Source organism: Schistocerca piceifrons, chromosome 1 (genome assembly GCF_021461385.2).
Source record: "Schistocerca piceifrons isolate TAMUIC-IGC-003096 chromosome 1, iqSchPice1.1, whole genome shotgun sequence".
Lineage (NCBI taxonomy): Eukaryota > Metazoa > Arthropoda > Insecta > Orthoptera > Acrididae > Schistocerca > Schistocerca piceifrons.
Genome location: NC_060138.1, coordinates 756,156,017 through 756,181,781, shown reverse-complemented (window position 1 = coordinate 756,181,781; position 25,765 = coordinate 756,156,017). Strand labels below are relative to the sequence as shown.

The 25,765-nt window shown below is 42.5% G+C and overlaps 1 protein-coding gene across 1 annotated transcript in view; it reads left to right on the top strand.

Annotated features, from left to right (window-relative positions):
- Window positions 1-222: 222 nt before the first annotated feature.
- LOC124774644 (trypsin-3-like) overlaps window positions 223-25,765 on the top strand; it is a 40,265-nt gene continuing 14,722 nt past the window's right edge. Inside the window, exons 1-4 of the mRNA XM_047249501.1 lie at window positions 223-271; window positions 2,122-2,278; window positions 15,972-16,110; window positions 17,673-17,789. Of these exons, the coding sequence (XP_047105457.1) occupies window positions 223-271; window positions 2,122-2,278; window positions 15,972-16,110; window positions 17,673-17,789 (462 nt within the window). The remainder of the gene's footprint in view (window positions 272-2,121; window positions 2,279-15,971; window positions 16,111-17,672; window positions 17,790-25,765) is intronic.

The window sequence follows — 25,765 nt, the reverse complement described above, 5'->3', positions numbered from 1 at the left end:
GTAAAGTATTCCAATTATAGTTCTTAGGTGCTGCTGTAAAAACTTAGGTGACATATGCAGTAAGAGATAAGGATCAAAAATGTGATCGCTGTAACGTATTTTATCAGTAAGATTACGGGTAAATTAATAGATTAGATCTGTTAAGTGGCAAACAAGGCGGATGTTGCTAAGTATAAATTGAAAACGCTGGAGACACTGATTCAGTCAATGGATTTCACAAACATGAGGAACTTGCTGGTGGTCTACTGCCTTTTTGGGGCTACAGCTTTAGGTAACTTGGCTTTCTATATTTATCACGGCACTATACACATACCTACTTAGACTAGTTGCATCTCTCAATGCTTGTACAGTCGTGGACAAAACGAGCGAGACCCCTCGCCTTTTCGTTATGCTGATCCGCACGGCTTTAAAGTCTGCTACACAGCATAACATGCAAGGCGACCGAGTGCTACCAACATACCATGCACAGGCGTGAAATTGAAAAACTATCCGAACTTTGTTAGACTGTTTTCAGTCCAGAAAGCTCTACGCAACGGAAACTGCACCATTTTGCCATTTTCATCACGAAATTGCCGGCTTATTCATGTCTGGGGTAATAATAGAGGACTGTTTGCCTGGGTTGTCTGCTAGTGTAGTGAAAGGTGTTTGCTGCTGCAAGGGAGGTCTGGTTTGTTTTCGGTTATAATCTCGATGGAGGCCACATAGACTATCAGTAAAGCAATTTTAAGAAATTCTCGCACCCCCAATACGTTTTATTGTTACCTTTATTCTGTACCGGCGCCCTTTGCATGTCAATATGAAACTTTCATTCTTGTTACTGCCTACTTTATCCGCTTCCGTCAATAACTGAATTGACTTAAGTGTGGCACTGAATGATTTCTAACTGAATTTCGTTATGAATCTTCACGCATTGCTAAATTTGCACACTTTCATGGTAGGTGAGCAACGGTGATCCAGTATAACTGGTCTGAACTTTGACACAGACCGTTTCGCAGCCGAATGCGCGTAACATTTTCTAATTCGTAACGATCTGGGGTACTTTGTCTTACTAAAACAGTTATGTTATATCGATAAGCTGAAATTCATTTTTATTAGTACAGATCATACTAATTAGCGTTTCTTCTTTCATTTATATCTTATATTTACGTGTTGTGTTTAACACACTAATCAGCATTATAGTCTTACACGTGATTGAAAACAGTCCGACAAAATTCGGATAGTTCTTCAATTTCACGCCTGTACATAGTATGTTGGTAGCACTTCGTCGCCTTGCCTGTTATGCTGTGTCGCAGACTTTAAAGCTATGCGGATCAGCATAACGAAAAGGCGAGGGGTCTCGCTCGTTTTGTCCAAGACTGTACACCTGAAGACTAAATAATTGCAATAATGAAACTGTAAACTGTTACTATTTTGTGTCTAAGTAACCGAACAGAACAATGACAGTGACTGAATCCATAATGAGGCTAAGCAATCATTTGTGTATACGAAGGAATCTGGTGTTGAAGCCACTCTTCCTGTAATGAGCGTTTCTTTTCTGAAAGGTATTTTCGCACCAGATTTATAATTTCGTGGTATCTCGCAACTGTTACAGTCTTTAACATTACTGTTATAGTCTTCCAAAACCTTTTACCAGCCAGTGATTTAATATTCCATGACTTTATTAATACAAGACAGTAGGTTGTAATATAAAAGTGATCTGGCAGCTAACATAAACAACGTGTTCCTGAAGAACATATGAAGACCCAAGCCACCATTAGTATGATAGCAGATTTAGTATTTGGAAAGACAACTGTACCCACTTTATGAGAGAAATTCTACTCTTATGATTAATAGATAGCATGTTCATTGGTTGGTATTATGGCAAACTCTACTGGTATCCTGTTACACAAATCGCCGAATGTTCAGGGTGGAGTCTTTTTTAGGTCGATAAAAATATGAAATCTGCGTCATAGAAGATTTATGACTCGACACACCACACCCCATAACTCATGCTCATAGCGAAGAAATACTGGCATCCAGCACCAGAATAGAAATCGGAAAAAATCCGAAAGAAGGAAAAAGGCTGACTTAGTCACAGAAACGTCTCCCAGCCTGCACTGACACTCCGGTCTGTTCTTACAGTGTCCGGACACGGTGGCCGCATCGTGAGCGGCGAGCCGGCGGAGGACCACGAGTTCCCGGCGCTGGCGTCTCTGCACGTGAACGGCAGCCACTACTGCGGCGCCAACGTCCTGAATGAGCGCTGGCTGCTCACCGCCGCGCACTGCGTCATAGCCAGGTAAACGGCCGCTGCCAAACGTGTACAACAAACAGGTGAAGAGCAGCAGTGAGCTGACTCAGTATTAGAAAATTTCTTAGGTTTCTTACAGGGGTTTATCCAAACATGCAAACATGTACTTCCAGTGTCCAATATATGCTGGTGACTATTAAAATTACATGATCATGAATAATATTGTAAGAAACGTCAAATTGGTGTGAAGTAAACCACATCCCTGGATATGAAAACTAGTAGAATCTCAACGCATTCGTACAAAGTAAATAGACGTAATGCCATCTTCATCTTTTGTAGTCCTGTCTTCCTCATTTGCGTGTAATATTACGGTATATTGATAATTTTTACTTATGAGCCGTCTGACAGCAGCTGAATAAAACACAATTTTAGTGTCATACGCGTTTCGCCTTTATTTTCTGCAAGGCATCATCAGTGGCAATTTCTTACATATTAAACATTGCATTGAAACAAGCGTTCAGTTCATAGTGCTGTGGAGTGTGGGAAAAAACCGCAAACTGGCATTCATAAGAAGAAGAACAACACCAAAAGTGCAACAGGAGCGTAATATGTAAGAAATTGTCAACGCAATCTGCCACTGATGATGCCTTGCAGAAAATAAAGGCGAAACGCGTATGGCACTAAAATTGTGTTTTATTCAGTTGCTGTCAGACGGTCCATAAGTAAAAATTATTAATATACCGTAAGACGTAATGCCATTTACATTCAGTCTACAAGGAAAGACTAAGCAGTGGGTTTAGTATTCAGATATGGCATATCACTGTTGTTTGTAAGATGATTATGCAGTTCCTTGCGTAAGGAGAGACAGTGGCTGTCGCCGCTGTGGAAGCTCTGTTTCATCGTTCTGTAGCTCCTGATAGCCGGTACCACACGAGTGCCTTAGAAATGCGCAACTGGTGGATTCAGGAGGGCCGTATACAACGTCATGCGGAATATCGTTGGCCCCATGTGACATGATATTCACTTTGCTAGGCAGGTTCTGACAGCTACGTCACCTACCGCGAGTCAGGAAATGAACTTCATTGCAGCAATGCGAGTATCGACAGGGACAGAGCGACCACATCTGAAACATCAAGGACTGTCAGTAGGTCAACCTTTGTTGCAGCTTCCGTCGAGAAAGCTGCGCTGACAGTGGCGCGTCCAACGACAGTATTTGACACAGGTATGACACTACATCCTGGTTCTGCATCAACGTCATGTTGGACTTATGTACATACAAGCTCCGAGAACTGCATTCGTCATCATCATACAGACCCAGCATCAGCATAGTGGTATGGCATGCCACTGAGCACTCAACACAATTTCCTCTGGTTTACATAGGCTGTATTCTGGGAAGCAGTGTGCGATATTATGATTAAAGTGCAGCTACTCACAGAGACCGAGTGTGGGCTGCAATTATCGTTTGGCAGTGAAACTTGGTGGACATGATAGTGCATAAAGTGAAACCGATTTACACTGTGAAAAAATTAGACAAATCTGGCACTGTACAATGTTTTTATGACGGTGTGACATCAACGCTTTCGTTTGACAAGCCATAATGTAGTGAATGGCATGGCTATATGAGACCGACCGTGCTTTGTTGCTGCAGCTGTTTTATGTGAACAGCAGCAAATTATAGAGCAGCATTGAGAAACTGTCGCTGACGGAAAGGTCTCAGGTGAGGTCCAGTATCATTAAATGGTTCAAATGGCTCTGAGCACTATGGGACTCAACTGCTGTGGTCATAAGTCCCCTAGAACTTGGAACTACTTAAACCTAACTAACCTAAGGACATCACAAACATCCATGCCCGAGGCAGGATTCGAAGCTGCGACCGTAGCGGTCGTGCGGTTCCAGACTGTAGCGCCTTTAACCGCTCTGCCACTCCGGCCGGCAGTATCATTAAATGTTTTAAAGAAGATTACGATGAAATTCCAAAACGCAGGCGAGGTTGGTGTAGAACCTGAAAGAGAAAGACGTCATATTGCGGTGGAAGTTATTGACTAGGTTGCTATTGCTGTAACTGAACATGCAGCACGTGCCCTGGATAGTACTAGTGTTCGTGCTGCGTCACCAGAATTGGCTGTCCCACTGTCAACAGTGTGGAAAATTTTGTGGTCTGCTGTGCACTGGTATCCCTACAATATCCAGAGGGTGAGCAACTGAAACCTCATGATGTGTTGCAATGTTCTGTGTCTGCTCTTCCGTTTCTGGTACACATTGAAGTTAATGGCACTTGGCCAGGCACATTTTACATTACAGGCTGCAGTCAATACACAAAACTTCCGAATTTGGGGTAGTGTTAAAGTGCTTCTTGTGCACGAGGATCTACTGCACTCTCCTTTTTTCCACTAATTCGCAAGTACCTTTATTCTTGGTCGGTTTTTCTGTAAAGAGAATACACTGAAAGGGCCTGCCAGTTGTACCGCGACGTTTGTATGTGTTCGAGACCTCCTCGAACAGCATGTGATTCCAGCTTTGGAAAAGGGCAGCTGTGTGGAGACAACTGTTTTCATGCAAGATGGGGCAACGTCTCACGTCGCTTGCCCAGTGACACATTTGATTAACGCAATCTTCCACGAACTTGTTATCTCCAGAGGTTTTCCACAAGCAAGGGCTGCAAGATTATATGATCTGAATCCACGTGAGTCTTGGCTGTGGGGATATCTAAAAGAACAGCTTTACCAGGGACATGTTCGGTCTCTGCCTGATCCGTAGGTCAGCACATACGCTATAGAGCCAAAGAAACTGGTACACCTGCCCGATATCGTGTAGGGCCACCGCGAGCACGCGAAAGTGCCTCAACAAGACGTCGCATGCACTCGACTAACGTCTGAAGCAGTGATGGAGGGAATTGATACTATGAATCCTGAACAGCACGTTGCAAGGCAACTCACATATGCTCATTAATGTTCATGTCTGGGGAGTTCGGTAGCCAGCAGAAGTGTTTAAACTCATAAGAGTGCTGCTGGAGCCACCTGTAGCTATACTGGACGCTTGTGTTGTCGCATTGTCCTGCTACAATTGTCCAAGTCCGTCGGAATGCTCAATGGACATGAATGGATGCAGGTGATCAGACAGGATGCTTACGTACGTGTCACCTGTCAGAGTCGTATCTAGATGTATCAGCGGTCCAGTATCACTCCAACTGCACAGGCCCCACGCCATTACAGAGACTCCACCAGTTACAACAGTCCCCTGCTAACATGCAGCGCCCACTGAATCATGCGGTTGTCTCCATACCTGTACATATCCATCGGGTCGATACAATTTGAAACGAGACTCGTCCGACCAGGCAACATGTTTCCAGCCATCAGCAGTTCATTGTCTGTGTTGAGGGGCCCAGGCGAAGGGTAAAGCTTGGTGCAGTGTAGTCATCAAATCATCAATGGTACATGAGTGGGCCATCTGCTCCGAAAGCCCATATCGATGATGTTTCGTTGAATGGTTCGCACGCTGACAGTTGTTGATGGCTCACCATTGAAGTCTGCAGCAATTTGCGGAAATGTTGGTTTTCTGTCACGCTGAAGGGTTCTCTTCAGTCGTCGTTTGCCCCTTTCTTGCAGGATCTTTTTCCGGCCGCAGCGATGTCGGTGATTTGATGTTTTATCGGATTCGTGATGTTGACGATACACTCGTGAAATGGTCGTACCGGAATATCCCCACTTCATCGCTACCTCGGAGATGATGTTTCCCATCGCTCGTTCGCCGACTATAGCTCACTTCAATCCAGATAGCCTGCACTGTAGCAGCAGTAACCAATCTAACAATTGTGCCAGACGCTTGTTGTCTTAAGTAGGCGATGCGACAGTAGCGCCGTATTGTGCCTGTTTACATATCTTTTTAATTGAATATGCATGCCTATACCAGTTTCTTTGGCGCTTTAGTGCAGAAACACGTTGCTCATGTTCCACTGAAACTGCCGCGAGAACTGTAGAAAGGGTCGTTTTACAGATGCAGCATTTCGTCGGCATCTCCTGTGCTCAGACTGAACAAATTGTGTAAGCGGCGGTTAATAAAATCAACGTTATGCCTTTCTCACTTGTTTGAACTTATCTACCCATGTCCCGTTACTAATACATTACTTATGGAAACATTTCTGTCCGTCTCTCTTGCATAAAAAGCGCCAGATCTCCATCTTGTGGTCAAAATTGGAACTACTTTTATTCCAGCGTAAATCGGCTTCACATTTACGTATTAACTTATCTAATAAGTTTCCCTCCCATAGCATAATACTGTCCACACTCGTCCTCCATGAGTTGTTGTTGTTGTGGTCTTCAGTCCTGAGAATGGTTTGATGCAGCTCTCCATACTGCTCTATCCTGTCTGTGCAAGCTGCTTCATCTCCCCGTACCTACTGCATCCTTCTGAATCTGTTTAGTGTATTCATCTCTTGGTCTCCGTCTACAATTTTTACCCTCCACGTTGCCCTCCAATCCTAAACTGGTGATCCCGTGATGCCTCATAACATGTCCTACCAACCGATCCCTTCTCCTAGTCAAGGTGTTCCACAAATTTCTCTTCTCCCTAACTCTACTCAATACCTCCTCATTAGTTATGTGATCTACCCATCTAAACTTCAGCATTCTTCTGTAGCACCACATTTCTAAAGCTTCTATTCTCTTCTTGTCCAAACTATTTATCCTCCATGTTTCACTTCCAGACATAGCTACACTCCATACAAATACTTTCAGAATCGACTTCCTGACACTTAAATCTATACTCGAGGGTAACAAATTTCTCTTCTTTAGAAACGTTTTCCTTGCCATTGCCAGTCTACGTTTTATATCCTCTCTACTTCGAGCATCATCAGTTATTTTGCTCCCCAAATAGCAATACTCATTTACTACTTTAAGCGTCTCATGTCCTAATCTAATACCCTCAGCATCACCCGATTTAATTCGACTACATTCCATTATGCTCGTTTTGTTTTTGTTGGTGTTCATCTTATATCCTCTTTTCAAGACACTGTCCATTCCGTTCAGCTGCTCTTCCAAGTCCTTTGCTGTCTCTGACAGAATTACAATGTCATCGGCGAACCTCAAAGTTTTTATTTCTTCTCCATGGATTTTAATTCCTACTCCGAATTTGTCTTTTGTTTCCTTTACTGCTTGCTCAATATACAGATTGAATAACATCGGGGAGAGGCTACAACCCTGTCTCACTCCCTTCCCAACCACTGCTTCCCTTTCATGCCCCTCGACTTTTATAACTGCCATCTGGTTTCTGTACAAATTGTAAACAGCCTTTCGCTCCCTGTATTTTTCCCCTGCCACCTTCATAATCTGAAAGAGATTATTCCAGTCAACATTGTCAAAAGCTTTCTCTAAGTCTACAAATGCTAGAAACGTAGGTTTGCCTTTCCTTAATCTATTTTCTAAGGTAAGTCGTAGGGTCAGTATTGCCTTACGTGTTACAACATTTCTTCGGAATCCAAACTAATCTTCCCCGAGGTTGGCTTCTACAAGTTTTTCCATTCGTCTGTAAAGAATTCGTGTTAGCATTTTGCTGCCGTGGCTGATTAATCCGATAGTCCGGTAATTTTCACATCTGTCAAGACGTGCTTTCTTTGGGATTGGAATTATTATATTCTTCTTGAAGTCTGAGGGTATTTCGCCTGTCTCATACCTCTTGGTCTCCAGATGGTAGAGTTTTGTGAGGGCTGGCTCTCCTAAGGCTATCTGTAGTTCTAATGGAATGTTGTCTACTCCCGGGGCGTTATTTCGGCTTAGGTCTTTCAGTGCTCTGTCAATCTCTTCACGCAGTATTATATCTTCCATTTCATCTTCATCTACATCCACTTCCGCCCCCATGAGTCTTTAATTGTAGCCACCCAGCATTTCTGATTTTCTGAGGCCGAATGCAGTGCCCTATCTTTGAGGTCTCCATGGTGTTATCTTTCAATAGGATTATATAAGATCGCACGTTGCCCGTGCTGTACTGACAATCTCACACAGAGGCTTCAGCTGTTGCCTTGGTCATAACCTATCCCTGATGCCTCACCTACTGGAAAGATATGTGATACGTTGTCAGGTGACTAGAAGGCCTGCACACGCTAGCCTCTACGATTGATGAATCCCGACATGTGTCTTTCTACCATCATTTCATCTCTGTACCCATTGAATATGACAGCTCATGTACTAAATATTCCTTTCTGTATGTCCCTAATCACCCACAAATTTGACCATCTGTTCTTCCTACTATACTTTTCACGCTCGTTGGCGAAGGGTTCGTTATTTAGTACCATTCTGGCTTTATAGTATTAATGGCCAGTACCTTTATGAGAACTCTCGTGATTTATGTGAACCGATTGACCTTACTATTCTGTAAAATGAAATCAATTCTCGGTGTAGACCGTAGTCAAATGGTTCAAATGGCTCTCAGCACTATGGGACTTAACATGTGTTGTCATCAGTCCCCTAGAACTTAGAACTACTTAAACCTAAGTAACCTAAGGACATCACACACATCCAAGTCCGAGGCAGGGTTCGAACCTGCGACCGTAGCAGTCTCGCGGTTCCGGACTGAGCGCCTAGAACCGCTAGACCACCGCGGCCGGCAGACCGTAGTCATCCGTCAGTTAATGATTCTGCATCAATTTCTACGAGCTACAAAAAATCACAAAACGTGCAAAGTCTCTACGAGTGTCTGCAGCCATGGCTGGCTGAGCTACAAGAGCAAGCGATGCTTACGTACGTTACTATGAACCCACTTGCACATTGGTGCCGCTCGATCCACGTCAATAGCACCACCGCCTGCGGAAAACTCACCTGCCTTACCTGCCCTGTACGAGGTCTGGCGTTTCGCATCAAATTGTGGTACACGCACAGCCTTTGAATGTAAAGGTAGCCCTACATAGAGGTAGGTAATCAGAAAGTAAGTATCAAATGCGTCTGTAAAAACAGACTAAACTCATGGAATTCTGCATCCTTCAACTAATTTGCTGTACGGGAGAGTCAGTTTCAAATCAAAGATAAATGAGCATCATTCCAGAATTCTAGAAGCATTGACGGAAGCTACTAGTTCGTAGCAGTCCTCTCAACAACGCAACTCTGATGTACTAACAACCCCAGGGGTATATCGCAGAAAATAAGGCACTATAACGGATATATACACTACCGGCCATTAAAACTGCTACACCATGAAGATGACGTGCTACAGACGCGACATTTAACCGACAAGAAGAAGATGCTATGATATGCAAATGATTAGCTTTTCAGAGCATTCACACAAGGTTGGCGCTTGTGGCAACACCTACAACGTGATGACATGAGGAAAGATTCCAAGCGATTCCTCATACACAAACAGCAGTTGACCGGCGTTGCCTGGTGAAACGTTGTTGTGACGCCTCGTGTAAGGAGGAGAAATGTATACCATTACGTTTTCGACTCTGATAAAGGTCGGATTGTAGCCTATCACGATAGCGGTTTATCGTATCACGACTTTGCTACTCGCGTTGGTCGAGAGCCAATGACTGTTAGCAGAATATGGAATCGGTGGGTTCAGGAGGGTAATACGGAACGCCATTCTGGATCCCAAAAGCCTCGTATCACTAGCAGTCGAGATGAAAGGCATCTTATCCGCATGGCTGTAACGGATCGTGCAGTCACGTCTCGATCCCTGAGTCAACAGATGGGGACGTTTGCATTACAACAACTATCTGCACGAACAGTTAGATGACGTTTGCAGCAGCATGGACTATCAGCTCGGAGACCGTGGCTGTGGTTACCTTTGACGCTGCATCACAGACAGGAGCGCCTGCGATGGTGTACTCAACGACGAACCTGGGTGCACGAATGGCAAAACGTAATTTGTTTGGATGAATCCAGGTTCTGTTTACAGCATCATGATGGTCGCATCCGTGTTTGGCGACATCGGGGTGAAAGCATATTGGAAGCGTGTATTCGTCATCGCCATACTGGCGTATCACCCGGAGTGATGGTATGGGGTGCCATTGGTTACACGTCTCGGTCACCTCTTGTTCGCATTGACGGCACTTTGAACAGTGTACGTTACATTTCAGATGTGTTACGACCCGTGGCTCAACCCTTCATTCGACCCCTGCGGAACCCTACATTTCAGCAGGATAATGCACGACCGCATGTTGCATGTCCTGTACGGGCCTTTCTGGATACAGAAAATGTTCGACTGCTGCCATGGCCAGCACATTCTCCAGATCTCTCACCAATTGAAAACGTCTGGTCAATGGTGGCCGAGCAACTGGCTCGTCACAATACGCCAGTCACTACTCTTGATGAACTGTGGTATCGTGTTGAAGCTGCATGGGCAGCTGTACCTGTACACGCCATCCATGGTCTGTTTGACTCAATGCCCAGGCGTATCATGGCCGTTATTAAGGCCAGAGGTGGTTGCGTTATTAAGGCCAGAGGTGGTTGTTCTGGTTACTGATTTCTCAGGATCTGTGCACCCTAATTGCGTGAAAATGTAATCACATGTCTGTTCTAGTATAATATATTTGTCCAATGAATACCCGTTTATCATCTGCATTTCTTAATGGCCAGTAGTGTACGTGAAACGTCAGGATGCTTCTAATACTGCTTGCACCTCGCTGCAGAAGTTCTCCGCTCGTATTAAAATTCCAGAGTCAGTCGCAACATAAAGATCATCAGCGTCTATCCATTACAACGCTGAGCATATACACAGTAAGATATTCAGCGTAACCCTACTTACCAGTATCAGTTTTAGGCACAACGCAATGGAACGACGTAATCTTTGTTCATCTGATCTAACCACGTCTGTCTATAGTTTTTGTTTACGTTCAAAACATAAATTTTGGCGATCATCTTAAATCACTTCCCAAGCGAGTGTGCATTGTTATGCTTCGTAAACATCAGAAGAACTAACAATAAAATTATTATGCCGCGGACGTCGAGAGGGCACTAGCTACATGGTCTGATCTCAGCCAAAATCCGTTGCATTCTGTCCAGAACAATGGGACATTACCCAACTCCTAAGCTTTCCTGAGCCTGTGTCATTAGACTTGTTACTTTTAACAACATTCATAATTAATGTATTTTCATGGGTGACCCAACCTAGCTATAATCTCTCCGCGCCCTTCTTTTGGCAATTTTAAAATCGCTCTATCTCGTACAAGAAGGACTAATCCTTTACTGCCACCATGTAGGGAAATTAACAAGTCCACACAGCTGTTGCTGCATCTTACTTTGTACTTTCTATGGAAGTATTCCTACGTAAACTTCTAGAACATTCTAGACGCCTCTCCCTCTCCTCTCTGGCACCTTGTTTCATCCTACTTGGAACGATCGCGTGCCTCCCGTGCCGCGAGTCATCGCCATGCGTTGACATCAATGAGACATGGCTGCTGCTCGCCTCCCTGAATTCTAAGGGTCAGATTGATTAAAAAATCACGTAACACCCAAAACAAAGGTCGGATAACACCCGAAACAAACATCGGGTTCCGAAATGAGTTGAAATTTAAAAATTCCAGCCGCCTCTTATGTGGTCTGTTCTACAACAAGTTATGCTTTTCCTCAGCTCCAGATATTACGCAACAGTATGTTCGGAAATGACAAAGAAACAGCATGTCACTGTTAATTTTAACCCTGTCTCCATTTATTTGAAAGCTTAGTTTGGAAAATCAGGAGCAATTTCTGCACAAACTGCAATCTTATAAAACGACTACAACTCCTTACTATCAAATAATTTCTTTAAACCCTTAATCTTGTTACCTTTTCTATTTTCTCTTTATCTAAATTATACAGGACCTTTTTGATTATACCAAATACTATTTCTGTTCATAAACAACACCAATAACATATTAGTATTCTGTATTACAAAAAAATCAAAATCGAAACAAACAGACGTACACAAAATTTACAAATTACAACCACATTACAATGTTTCACATTACTACTTTATTTTTCTCCCTTCATTATCACCAATACCCTTAAATCTTTCCACACTCTGAACAGTTTCACAAACTTTGTGGTACAGTTGATGATGATGGTTGGTGTACTAGAGATAGCTGTAGAGCGCTATGGGTTCTCCAGTAGTCACTTTTCTGTTTGAGGGTAATACCTGCCGATGGACAGTGCGGGTTCTGCCCACGACATCTGACCTCTGACGACTCCTTCCTCTTCAGTTGCCAACTGCACACATGACTACCCCAACTGACTTGGCTCTTACTCAACTCCAGACTAAGTTTACAAACACAAAATCTGGCTCTGCAATAGTGTCTATCCATGTAACAATATTCCTATGTGAAATATCCCCTTCCTACTTTCTCTTCAATTTCTTGCATGAGATCAACTTTCTTCTACCTTACCGTGAACACTTTGAAAGCAATTCTATAGTTTTGAAAATATTTTAGGAATGAAGATAAACATAATCCGTTGTACTCGGGTACTTCAAAATTTTGATTCAGTCTCTGTATTAACATGTATCACACCTTCTAGGTTACCACCTTCACCTTAGTTAGATCTGAATGTATTTTACAACTTTCAATGTCACACTGGTACTCATGGCTTCCCAGTCCATTTGATTTCAAATGATAAAGGAAAAATAGCTTTCTTGTACCCGAGCATTCATGGCAGCTTTGTATTTACAAAATACATAGCCGTATCACTAGCAATTGAGGCAGATTAGTCCATTTTAAGACGTACATCACGTTAAAAGTAATACATTGTATCACTAACACTCAGAACAGTTTGGTCTTTCCCTTATGAACAATTTACCATGCATACCTCTTTACACAATTCATCAAACAGAATAATTCTATTATCTCTAACTAATATTGTACTATCGTGTGCACAATTTTACCTTCACTTCAGCCTATTTATTCTCATCTTTGCTATCAGATGGGTTTGGTACAAATCTTTAAATACAGCACCTCTGATAATGTGTATCCCAAGGGCTAGCAATAGACTCTACCACTGTCCTTTGTTCGGTCAGTCTTTCTGGATTAACCCATATGTTTCTGTCCAGTTCATATTATCTAACCCTGTGCTCTGCTATCCCTTCACGGCTATGATTATTCCAATTACGTAAGAAATAGGACCCAAACACGATTTCCCAAGAGGCCTTATTTTGAAAACAGATATGAACTCAAAATAAATCAAACACTTGAAAAAATGCCAAATAAACAGAAACAATAAGAGAGCAGAACAAGGTAACAAAGAATTCTCCTACCCAGTTTTAGTGCACACAGTTGTCCAACCGTGAAGCGTCCCAAATTCAAGGATGAGCACTACATTATCTAATTAAGGTACCTCTTCATCAACTTGATGATTACGTAATTTATCTGTATCTGCTTTTCTCTCGTCCCTTATCCACTGTATATGCATCACTTTTGTCCTTTTGCTTCATCCAGTTCTTCAATATGATCAACTTCTGAGGTTACCGAACACTGGTCTTTTTGTGTTACCAGGTGCATTTCATCCACCTGTATCTTCAGCTGGAGTGTATCCAAATCAAGTTCAAACAACTGATAATTAAGAAAATCAATACCCATGATCATATCTGCTTTATAACCTACAATAATTAAGGACGGATTTGTCATCTCAACAGAGACCCATGGTTTAGGGGCAACAGTTCCACTCCATGTCGTCAGTCAAATATAGTTTACTTGTGTGCACTGCAGCCAGTATTTACAAGTCACAGGCAATCCGTGCCAACTGAGATAGCGTCTACTATACTGCTGTGTTCCATGGAAAGTGGTAATCTTTACACTTTCCTAAAGGTGTGAACAACTATAAAGCCCGAAAAGCGATGGAAGCCTTCCCTTGGAAGAATACTGTGAAACTTGAATTGGACAAGGACAACGAGGTATGAACAGCTCTCGAAATCCAGTGGTGGGTAACAACCTATATGAAACTAACAAGAGTTAGACTGCAACTGAATACTAACGAGTCGATCCATTATTTCAAAATATGCTCTAACGTAATGTATGAATGTGTAATACATGAGTGCACTTGTCACTTTGAGTTAATATTAACAACAGACTCTATCGCTACCTCTGTTTTCCTTTTCTTAAGGTAACTATTACAATACCCTAGATTAAATATTAACGCTGATCCAATACAGATGGCAAATGGCGGTGATACAATGATGTAAAATTTAAGCTCAAGACAGTTAAAATGGCATAAATTAAAAGTTTCAGCTGAAACTAGGTAACTACTCTAAGTTAAAATTTAAACCCTCACTCCTATCTTAAAAACGCATATGGTAAAACCTTAAACAAAGTTTATAATGATAAACTGTTTTCAGTTCAAATTTCAAAACACTCTTCACAAAAAAATTAATTTAGCAATAGAACTTACAATACACAATACGAATGACAGCGGGATCCCTACCCAAGGTTTACACACATGAATTACAGTCGTGGCACAATTTAAAATTCACTCAAATACTGTAAAGAAGTATCAGACAATTTAAAAACAATCTTAGGAGCCAATCGCCTTCAAATGAACGCCAAATAAGGCGACGCGTACTATTTAGTTAGAAAAGGTGATTACTCAAAGAGTGATCTGTAACATTAGAATTCATCCAAAGCTACCGCAGTGAGTTTACAGTGGCTTAATCTTGCAATCATGTTTTGTTTCACACTTCAGTCCTGAGTACACTTCTGGGCGATTCATTAAACACGCCATTAAATTCGGATGATAAAACCTGAAACGTAAGTCAGTTACCACCGGTTCCTTAATACACACAGTGTAAATGGCACCCACAAGGGCACACTCAATGACAATCTTTACAACATGAACAAATAAAATTAACAGATCACCAGCTGTTCAGTGGCGGAACTGCTCAGCTTCTCATGGAGTGAACAAGTAGTCGTCCATAAATGCAAGCAGGGTGTAGCGACAATGTAGTGAGACTGTACAGACCTGCCACCTTTGCTCTGAACAACAATCTATTGCGGACAACGGATACTGGAACCGAAAACGTAGACACCGTTCACTGTCAACACATCTACAAACACCAGTACGGTGCGACCACCGAACAACTGAATCTAGAAGCGGTGGTTCTTTTCAAAGAAACGGTCCTCAACCTCAACGAGATCCAGACAAGACGTTTTCAGACATAAACAGGGCTTTTCTCCAAGCACCGGCCTGGGTCACCACCTTCCTTGTGCCGCTGCTGACGCAAAACATCTTCGCTAATCGGCACACGCCGCCTAGTGGACTACGTCACACGACAAGTTACTCTCTGGCAAAGGGAATCTATACCACCACCGACACCACCAGACGGTCACAAAGTCAGGAAAATACAAAATGACTTTTGGGATGCTTCCGCACATGGCACGCTCTTATAGGGTCCTTTGTCCATGGAGTAGCTGATATCTCTCAAGGGCCGGCCGGAGTGGCACGACCGGTACGGTCGCAGGTTCGAATCCTGCCTCGGGCATGGATGTGTGTGATGTCCTTAGGTTAGTTAGGTTTAAGTAGTTCTACGTTCTAGGGGACTTATGACCACAGCAGTTGAGTCCCATAGTGCTCAGAGCCATTTGAACCATTTTTTTATCTCTCAAGTGACATTCAGCAAGCCTGGGTCATGTCCAATTAAAACTTCAGAACACTTTCCGTGGGCTAGTGACGTAACTCAGACACATTTCATTTTAAATAGGTAAGCGGGAAAATATTACATGGTCTCATGTATGGTGAAAAGGTTGCTTTTTCCGGTAACTGAACAAAACCTTCAAGTCACGTACTTGTCTTTACAGCGGGTGGTCTCAGCAGACCATACTGGCCGGCACCAACTCCCAGACCAGTGGAGGCTCCGTCCACCAGGTGGAACAGGTCATCATACACGAGAACTACACTGGCATGCCGGTCTTTTTTGCAGATATAGCACTGATCAGGGTGAGTTTCATGCAGATGATATCTATGTATTCGGAATGCCTACGCATCTCGTAAATTCGTAAGAAAAACACTGTTATAGTAGATTACAGAATACGTTATTAATATCTTTTGTGATTCATTTTCTAATTGGAAGGGCCGAAGTTTTTATCAATCATAGTGCGCACTACTTTTTAGGTTACTTTTATCAATTCTGTTGAAGCATTTTTGGATGTGATCTTCACTCTGACTGATGTCGGACAGAGTGCACTGTAGTTTTGTAGCTATAAGTGAACCATGTTCTCCATGCAAGTCCTCGATAAAATGACAAGCATCATTTTACCCGCTTCTACTTCACTTGTATGAATGTAAAATCACGATGTAGGCCTTTGGTAGGGAATATCATGATCGTAAACGTTAAGAAAACAGAAAAAAACACACGCTGCTATTTATGAATTTTTACAGGAGTGTACACAACGCTCATATATTGGTGGAGAGACATTAGAGTAGATTACAATCTGTGGGTAACACAAAAGTTCTCAGGTCCGGCTACATTGCCACTGAATGGGAAGAGAATGGACGAAAACTGTTATAAGAGACAGAGAAGGTATAGGAGTACGGAGCTTCAGTTACCCGAAGCGGAAATCAGTAATTACTGAGGTGTCCTTTTCTAGAGATGCACATTGTATAATTTATATTTTAAGCCAGGGGACGTGTGGTATGCTTCTGAGGCTTGCTGTTTTTTCTCGCAGTTGTTCTTCGGGTCATAGTGATATGTTTTCCGTACGGTATTAATGGTCGTCACACACCTTACACATAACGTCTTTCTTGTTTTTTGGCTGGGACAACATTCTCAACGAAATACAATGTACCAAAAATTATTTAATGAGTTTTCTCCCGTCTCCAGCATGGTTTTCGGTAGGTTGGACTTGTTTGTAACGCGAATGCCAGAACTGGTACAACCGTCTCATTTATTCCCAACTAGTATTCGCCATTTGTCCCAACATCAGCTTATCTGAAACTTGACTAAATAGCTCCGCGGTTCACGGTAGGCTGGATCTCGAACAGCCCGCTACACTCCTTGGGGTGGAAAACGAAATTTTTTTAAAAAAATGGTTGTCGTCGCCTTTATACTGTTGTTAGTGTCGTACCCGGAACGACCCTTAGTTAAGAGTTGCCGATTTTTCCTTTGTTGGAGACCAGTCATAATATTTATTTTGAATGAAATCATTGCCACCATTTGGCAGTGTGGTTTTATTATTTTTTATTGATTTCACTATTGTGATTTTGGCCGTAGAGACGTTTTCGAGTACAGCGGTGAAAGTCATACATGTTTGCTATGTACTGATTTTTTCGCCATTGCAATTGAAAATGGTTCTAAAGCCGAAATCGCAATAATAAAACAAATAGATAAAAAAGCTCCAATGATTTCAGCGCAAAAAAAGTTAGTAATGTTGAGCCAAATAGCAGTGGAAGCTGGAAAGATATCTAGAACTGTAATGTATTAATAGCAAGTGAAGGTATAGGGGACAAAAGTTGTCCACAAGTTAGTGTCAGGTGCGCTTGTGACTATTTCCGTCGTGCAGGTGTCGCCGCCGCTGCCCCTGGACGGTGTGACCGTCTCTACAGTGCGGCTGCCCACGCAGGGCCAGGAGACAGAGGACAGAGCTGCCGGTGTCGCCGCTGGCTGGGGGTACCTCTCGGTAAGCACAGGTCAGACGGGCTGGCTGCTTCTTCCCATACTCCAATCGCAATACGCTTAGCAAATAAAAGTGCGCTTGTGAGTCGGCTCAAAATGGTGTACGACTAAGTGGATGAAGCAACGAAATCTACTTCAGTATCAATCTTACGTGTACAATACGTCGATGGAATTCATTTCAGAGTGACTACGGGAACGAAACGCTGGCTCCATGGCTGCAGAAACTCGACGTTATAGTTATCAACAACGAAGACTGTCAGAAGGACTACAGATTCAACATTATCTTGCCAGAACACATTTGTGCAGGAAATCCGCAGCCTCGGCATGGAGTGTGCGGGGTAAGTATCTGGAACGTTTCCACCTCGCATCACTGTTACAATAAAGACACGTAAACATCTACAGTGTATATAACTTATTAATTTTTCGGTATGAATGGTGCTGTTTGTACGAAACTTCGCTTAACAGAAATTTGAAACGGCCTGACGTAGTGGAAAAGAATAATATCTTGCATGTGTCATAATGACTAGATGATACCTCGTCCTTTGTCATTTTCAATGTCTGTGTTCTTTTAACCTCCTTTTTACCAAAGGTACCGTATGCTTCGACGATCAGAACATTTACTTCAATGTCCATTTGTTTTTGAAACTAATATTTTGACTGTTACATGCAGCAAACACTGCGATGTGGTTCCAGAATGAGATTTTCACTCTGCAGCGGAGTGTGCGCTGATGTGAAACTTCCTGGCAGATTAAAACTATGTGCCGGACCGAGACTCGAACTCGGGACCTTTGCCTTTCGCTGGAAAGTGCTCTACTAACTGAGCTACCGAAGCACGAATCACGCCCCGTCGTCACAGCTTTACTTCTGCCAGTACCTCGTCTCCTACCTACCAAACTTTACAGAAACTCTCCTGCGTACCTTGCAGAACTAGCACCCCTGACAGAATGGATATTGCGGAGACATGGCTTAGTCACAGCCTGGGGGATGTTTCCAGAATGAGATTTTCACTCTGCAGCGGAGGTACTGACAGAGGTAAAGCTGTGAGGACGAGGCGTGAGTCGTGCTTGGGTAGCTCAGTTGGTAGAGCACTTGCCTGCGAAAGGCAAAGGTCCCGAGTTCGAGTATCCGTCCGGCACACAGTTTTAATCTGCCGGGAAGTTTCACTGGGATGTGTTCCTAATATACCCACATGCCGACCAATTGCTAATTTATCTAATGACGTTAATCTCGCCTTCCTTCTAGTCTCAATAATCCGCCACATTTTGTGCGACGTAAACAAATTAATGACTCTCAGTGCCTTGAATTTCAGTCAGCTTTAAGATTTCAATATATCATTTCCGCATTATGAATGGCTGTAACCTTACTTGTTTGCTACACAACCTACTCTGGGTGTTCGTCGTTTGCATTACTAAGTCTTATTCCACAGCTGCATTTACATCCAAACTCTGGGAAGCACTGTGAAACGTATGGCAAAAATTCCTTCCCACTGTAACACGTATTATGTTTCCTTCCTTTTCCGTTAGCGAATGGAAGGCAAGAGATATGCTGGTCACTGTGAGCGATTTATGTAGTCTAATTTTGTCTTCGCATCCCTACGGGAGCGATGCATAAGGTGCTATAGTATATGCATTTATTCCTCAAGATGGTGTAAGAGGGTTGACGCGGGAATGTTGACGTCTCTCTTCAAGAATCTGCCAGTTCTACTGCTTTGAACCATTCTCGTAACGACTCGCATGGGTCAAACAAAACTGTATACGTTCAGGACCTCCTGTTAAACGTATTTGATGTGGATTTCACAAACCAGAGCAGATTTCTGGGATAGGACAGAAGAGTGTTGTCTAAGCAGCTTCCTTTGTAAACTAACTGCATTTTCCCAGTATCCTACCAAGGAAACTAAAACAGCTTTTCCTGCGAGTCAGTCGATGTGAACATTGTAATTCATGCCATCCGTTACTGCACATAAATTATCTCTCACTGACGCTTTAGTCTTACGATATTGCTTTTCTACGCTTTGCCATTGTATTTCAGAACATTTAAAGTGAGTTGTCAATCTTTGCACCTCTTTGAAATCTTACTGATCTTACTGAAGGTGTAGTGTTTTTATTGTACATAACAACAGATAAATGCCCATTCGTAAATGTATGACTTTACTGTTAATACAGTGTGCCATGTCATTAACATAAAACGTGAACACTGACATAGATTCCAACACGCTTCCCTGGGGGGGGGGGGGGGGGGGGAGGGGGGGGACTCCTGTAATTACGAGTACTTCTGCATCTGTCAGTGAAGCGCGAACTACGATAATACAATGTGTTCTCCCTTCCTAGACTCCTAGAGTCCCGTATCAGATCCACCAAACCACCCTATTAAAGACTCATAAAGTCATTAATAGTCTGGACACTACGAGAAAACTCAAACAAACCGCAATGTTACAGTAATAATATATTTTCCAACCTATTTCTCTTGTAGTTAACTCAAGGAAATGAAATATGCTATCGCAACCAAATCAGATGTTACGTCACTTCAGTTGCGAAACTTGTTTTACATTAATAGATCAAGCGTCAGTGGATCAAAGTGTACTTAAACAACATGCATCAAGTCCCTATACAGATAATTTAACCCATGTGTATTACAAAAATGTTATAAAGGGATGTATGTATGTGTATATGCATGTTCCGCACCTCCTCCTAAGGCACTGGAGCGATTTCAGCCGAGCTTGGTACACATATTCCTTACAGTGTGAAGAGAATCTTTATAGGGACAAGCAGTATTTGATAATGAGAGCACTTAGTGACCTGTGACAAACTGAACACGTAGTTTCGAAACATTTTATCGCTGATAACTCCCACAAAATGATGAAAGGAAAAACATTTATCGCTTACTACTTTTTCACTGTTCATGCAGTAAAATTGCCACATCGGGTATGACGCGTGAATTTATTGCTTCATTTCTATTAACATTATTGTCTACATATTTAGAAGAGGATATCCACATTGTTTGTTGTTGTTGTGGTCTTCAGTCCTGAGACTGGTTTGATGCAGCCCTCCATGCTAACCTATCCTGTGAAAACTCCTTCATCTCCCAGTACCTACTGCAACCTACATACTTCTGAATCTGCTTAGTGTACTCATCTCTTCGTCTCCCTCTACGATTTTTACCCTCCATGTTGCCCTCCAATGCTAAATTTGTGATCCCTTGATGCCTCAGGACATGTCCTACCAACCGATCCCTTCTTCTAGTCACGTTGTGCCACAAGCTTCTCTTCTCCCCAATCCTATTAAATACCTCCTCATTAGTTACGTGGTCTACCCACCTAATCTTCAACATTCTTCTGTAGCACCACATTTCGAAAGCTTCTATTCTCTTCTTGTCCAAACTATTTATTGTCCATGTTTCACTTCCATACATGGCTACACTCCATACAAACACTTTCAGGAACGACTTCCTGACATTTAAAGCTATACTCGAGGTTAACAAATTTCTCTTCTTTAGAAACGCTTTCCTTGCCATAGCCAGTCTACATTTTATGTCCCCTCTACTTCGACCATCATCAGTTATTTTGCTCCCCAAATAGCAAAACTCCTTTACTATTTTAAGTGTCTCTTTTCCTAATCTAATTCCCTCAGCATCACCGGACTTAATTCGACTACATTCCATTGTCCTCGTTTTGCTTTTGTTGATGTTCATCTTATATCCTCCTTTCAAGACACTGTCCATTCCGTTCAACTGCTCTTCCAAGTCCTTTGCTGTCTCTGACAGAATTACAATGTCATCGGCGAACCTCAAAGTTTTTATTTCTTCTCCCTGGATTTTAATACCTACTCCAAATTTTTCTTTTGTTTCCTTTACTGTTTGCTCAATATACAGATTGAATAACATCGGGGAGAGGCTACAACCCTGTCTCACTCCCTTCCCAACCACTGCTTCCCTTTCATGCCCCTCGACTCCTATATCTGCCATCTGGTTTCTGTACAAATTGTAAATAGCCTTTCGCTCCCTGTATTTTACCCCTGCCACCTTTAGAAATTGAAAGAGAGTATTCCAGTCAACATTGTCAAAAGCTTTCTCTAAGTCTACAAACGCTAGAAACGTGGGTTTGCCTTTCCTTAATCTTTCTTCTAAGATAAGTCGTAAGGTCAGTATTGCCTCACATGTTCCAACATTTCTACGGAATCCAAACTGATCTTCCCCGAGGTCGGCTTCTACCAGTTTTTCCACTCGTCTCTAAATAATTCGCGTTAGTATTTTGCATATCTTTCTTTGGGATTGGAATTATTATATTGTTCTTGAAGTCTGAGGGTATTTCGCCTGTCTGGTACATCTTGCTCGTCAGATGGTAGAGTTTTGTCAGGACTGGCTCTCCCAAGGCCGTCAGTATTTCTAATGGAATGTTGTCTACTCCCGGGGCCTTGTTTCGACTCAGGTCTTTCAGTGCTCTGTCAAACACTTCACGCAGTATCGTATCTCCCATTTCATCTTCATCTACATCCTCTTCCATTTCCATAATATTCCATAATATTGTCCTCAAGTACATCGCCCTTGTATAGACCCTCTATATACTCCTTCCACCTTTCTGCTTTCCCCTCTTTGCTTAGAACTGGGTTTCCATCTGAGCTCTTGATATTCATACAAGTGGCTCTCTTTTCTCCAATGGTCTCTTTAATTTTCCTGTAGGCTGTATCCATCTTACCCCTAGTGAGATAAGCCTCTACATCCTTACATTTGTCCTCTAGCCATCCCTGCTTAGCCATTTTGCACTTCCTGTCGATCTCATTTTTGAGACGTTTGTATTCCTTTTTGCCTGCTTCATTTATTGCATTTTTATATTTTCTCCTTTCATCAATTAAATTCAATATTTCTTCTGTTACCCAAGGATTTCTACTAGCCCTCGTATTTTTACCTATTTGATCCTCTGCTGCCTTCACTACTTCATCCCTCAGAGCTACCCATTCGTCTTCTACTGTATTTCTTTCCCCCATTCCTGTCAATTGTTCCCTTATGCTCTCCCTGAGACTCTGTACAACCTCTAGATTAGTCAGTTTATCCAGGTCCCACCTCCTTAAATTCCCACCTTTTTGCAATTTCTTCAGTTTTAATCTACAGTTCATAACCAATAGATTGTGGTCAGAGTCCACATCTGCCCCTGGAAATGTCCTACAATTTAAAACCTGGTTCCTAAATCTCTGTCTTACCATTATATAATCTATCTGGTACCTTTTACTATTTCCAGGATTCTTCCATGTATACAACCTTGATTTATCATTCTTGAACCAAGTGTTAGCTATGGTTACGTTATGTTCTGTGCAAAATTCTAACAGACGGCTTCCTATTTCATTTCTTAGGCCCAATCCATATTCACCTACTATGTTTCCTTCTCTCCCTTTTCCTACTCTCGAATTCCAGTCACCTATGACTATTAAGTTTTCGTCTCCCTTCACTGTCTGAATAATTTCTTTTATTTCATCATACATTTCTTCAATTTCTTCGTCATCTGCAGAGCTAGTTGGCATATAAACTTGTACTACTGTAGTAGGCATGGGCTTCGTGTCTATCTTGGCCACTATAATACGTTCACTATGCTGTTTGTAGTAGCTTATCCGCATTCCTATTTTTTTATTCATTATTAACCCTACTCCTGCATTACCCCTATTTGATTTTGTATTTATAACCCTGTACTCATCTGAACAGAAGTCTTGTTCCTTCTGCCACCGAACTTCACTAATTCCCACTATATCCAACTTTAACCTATCCATTTCCCTTTTTAAATTTTCTAACCTACCTGCCCGATTAAGGGATCTGACATTCCACGCTCCGATCCGTAGAATGCCAGTTTTCTTTCTCCTGATAACAAGGTCCTCCTGAGTAGTCCCCGCCCGGAGATCCGAATGGGGGACTATTTTACCTCCGGAATATTTTACCCAAGAGTACGCCATCATCATTTAACCATACAGTAAAGCTGCATGCCCTCGGGAAAAATTACAGCTGTAGTTTCCGCTTGCTTTCAGCCGTTCGCAGTACCACAACAGCAAGGCCGTTTTGGTTAGTGTTACAAGGCCAGATCAGTCAATCACCCAGACTGTTGCCCCTGCAACTATTGAAAAGGCTGCTGCCCCTCTTCAGGAACCAAACGTTCGTCTGGCCTCTCAACAGATACCCCTCTGTTGTGGTTGCACCTACGGTACGGCTATCTGCATCGTTGAGGCACGCAAGGCTCCCCACCAACGGCAAGGTCCATGGTTCATGGGGGGATATCCACATATGCCACTGAATATACGTGCGAAGTTATATCACTGTACGACACGTAGTTCAGAAGGTATGACATAAACATTGATAAACGTGAAAACTAAACTGCAGGTGAAATTCACCAGAGATGCAGGTGAAATATGGGACAAATATGTGTGAAATACGTTAAGTATAAGTGACATGTGCGTCTGCAGACCAAGCTACATATAAAAATCTTTCATACACCCCTGGATCAATTTCAAAAAATCTGATGTACATATTACTTACTGTGGGGATAAGAACTCTTACTGAGTTGGGGTGGTAAGATGATGAGAGAATAGGGGGTGGAAGACATGAATAGAAGGAGAGAGAGAGGATAGATATGGGTGAGAAATAGTTGGACAGAGGGAGTGAAACGGAAAATGAACAGAGAAATGGAAGAGGAGGTAGGGAGATTAGAGAAGGAAATGGATTGGGAGAGGGACAGGAGGAGATGGACAGAGAAAATTAAGAGGAGATGAACAGAAAGAGAGGGGAGGAGGACATAGACTGAGGGAGAAGGAGGTGTACAGAGAGAATGGGTAGAAGGAGATGAACAGAGAGGGGACAGAGCAGACAGGCAAGATAGGGGGAAGAGGAGATAGGCTAATAGAACTGGAGTAAATACATACCAGCTAGTTATGCATAAATGACTGTCGTCAAGAATAAGATGCATTATAGAAAAATTGAATCAAAATATAACTTGAGGGCCTGTATCTTCTCTTCCAGGCTCTTCATGATCAGTGCTCTCAAGGTCTCAAGAGAGAAGTCGTTGTAGTGTCACTGCCTACTTTCAGGGAAACTTGTTGGAATTTGTAAAAATGTCACTTTAAAGTGTGATGTTAGCTAACGGTGACCAGTAAGCAATGTGCTGCCTCAAATAGGATATAGCAACATGTATGCAAAAAGACTGTGAAGAGGCCTAACCATATCTTTTGGAAAAGCTGCATTGTGAAGGAATAATGGCTGGAGCGAACAAGTGTTGTCTCAGACCATGGCAGGAACCATCTTATGAGCTACGTGATGGGACAACCAACATAGACGCCCCAGAGCAGTATAATTATCTGTGAACTTTGAAGTAGATTGATTTGGAGCCCTGCAGCACCACCTCGATTCCAGGACCACGCTAAGCGATTAGATTACTAGGCTCAGCCAGCTGTAGCTTTATTTATTCGTTCGGCATATACAAGGCAAATACAGGGTGATTCAAATAGAATACCACAACTTTAAAAATGTGTATTTAATGAAAGAAACATAATATAACCTTCTGTTATACATCATTACAAAGAGTATTTAAAAAGTGTTTTTTTCACTCAAAAACAAGTTCAGAGATGTTCAATATGGCCCCCTCCAGACACTCGAGCAATATCAACCCGATACTCCAACTCGTTCCACACTTTCTGTAGCATATCAGGCGTAACAGTTTGGATAGCTGCTGTTATTTCTCGTTTCAAATCATCGATGGTGGCTGGGAGAGGTGGCCGAAACACCATATCCTTAACATACCCCCATAAGAAAAAATCGCAGGGGGTAAAATCAGGGCTTCTTCCTCGGGTAGTTGACGTTCAGGTAGTTACGGACAGATAAGTGCCAATGTGGTGGCGCTCCATCCTGCTGAAATATGAATTGTTGTGCTTCTTGTTCGAGCTGAGGGAACAGCCAATTCTCTAACATCTCCAGAGAGTGTGGAACGAGTTGGAGTATCGGGTTGATATTGCT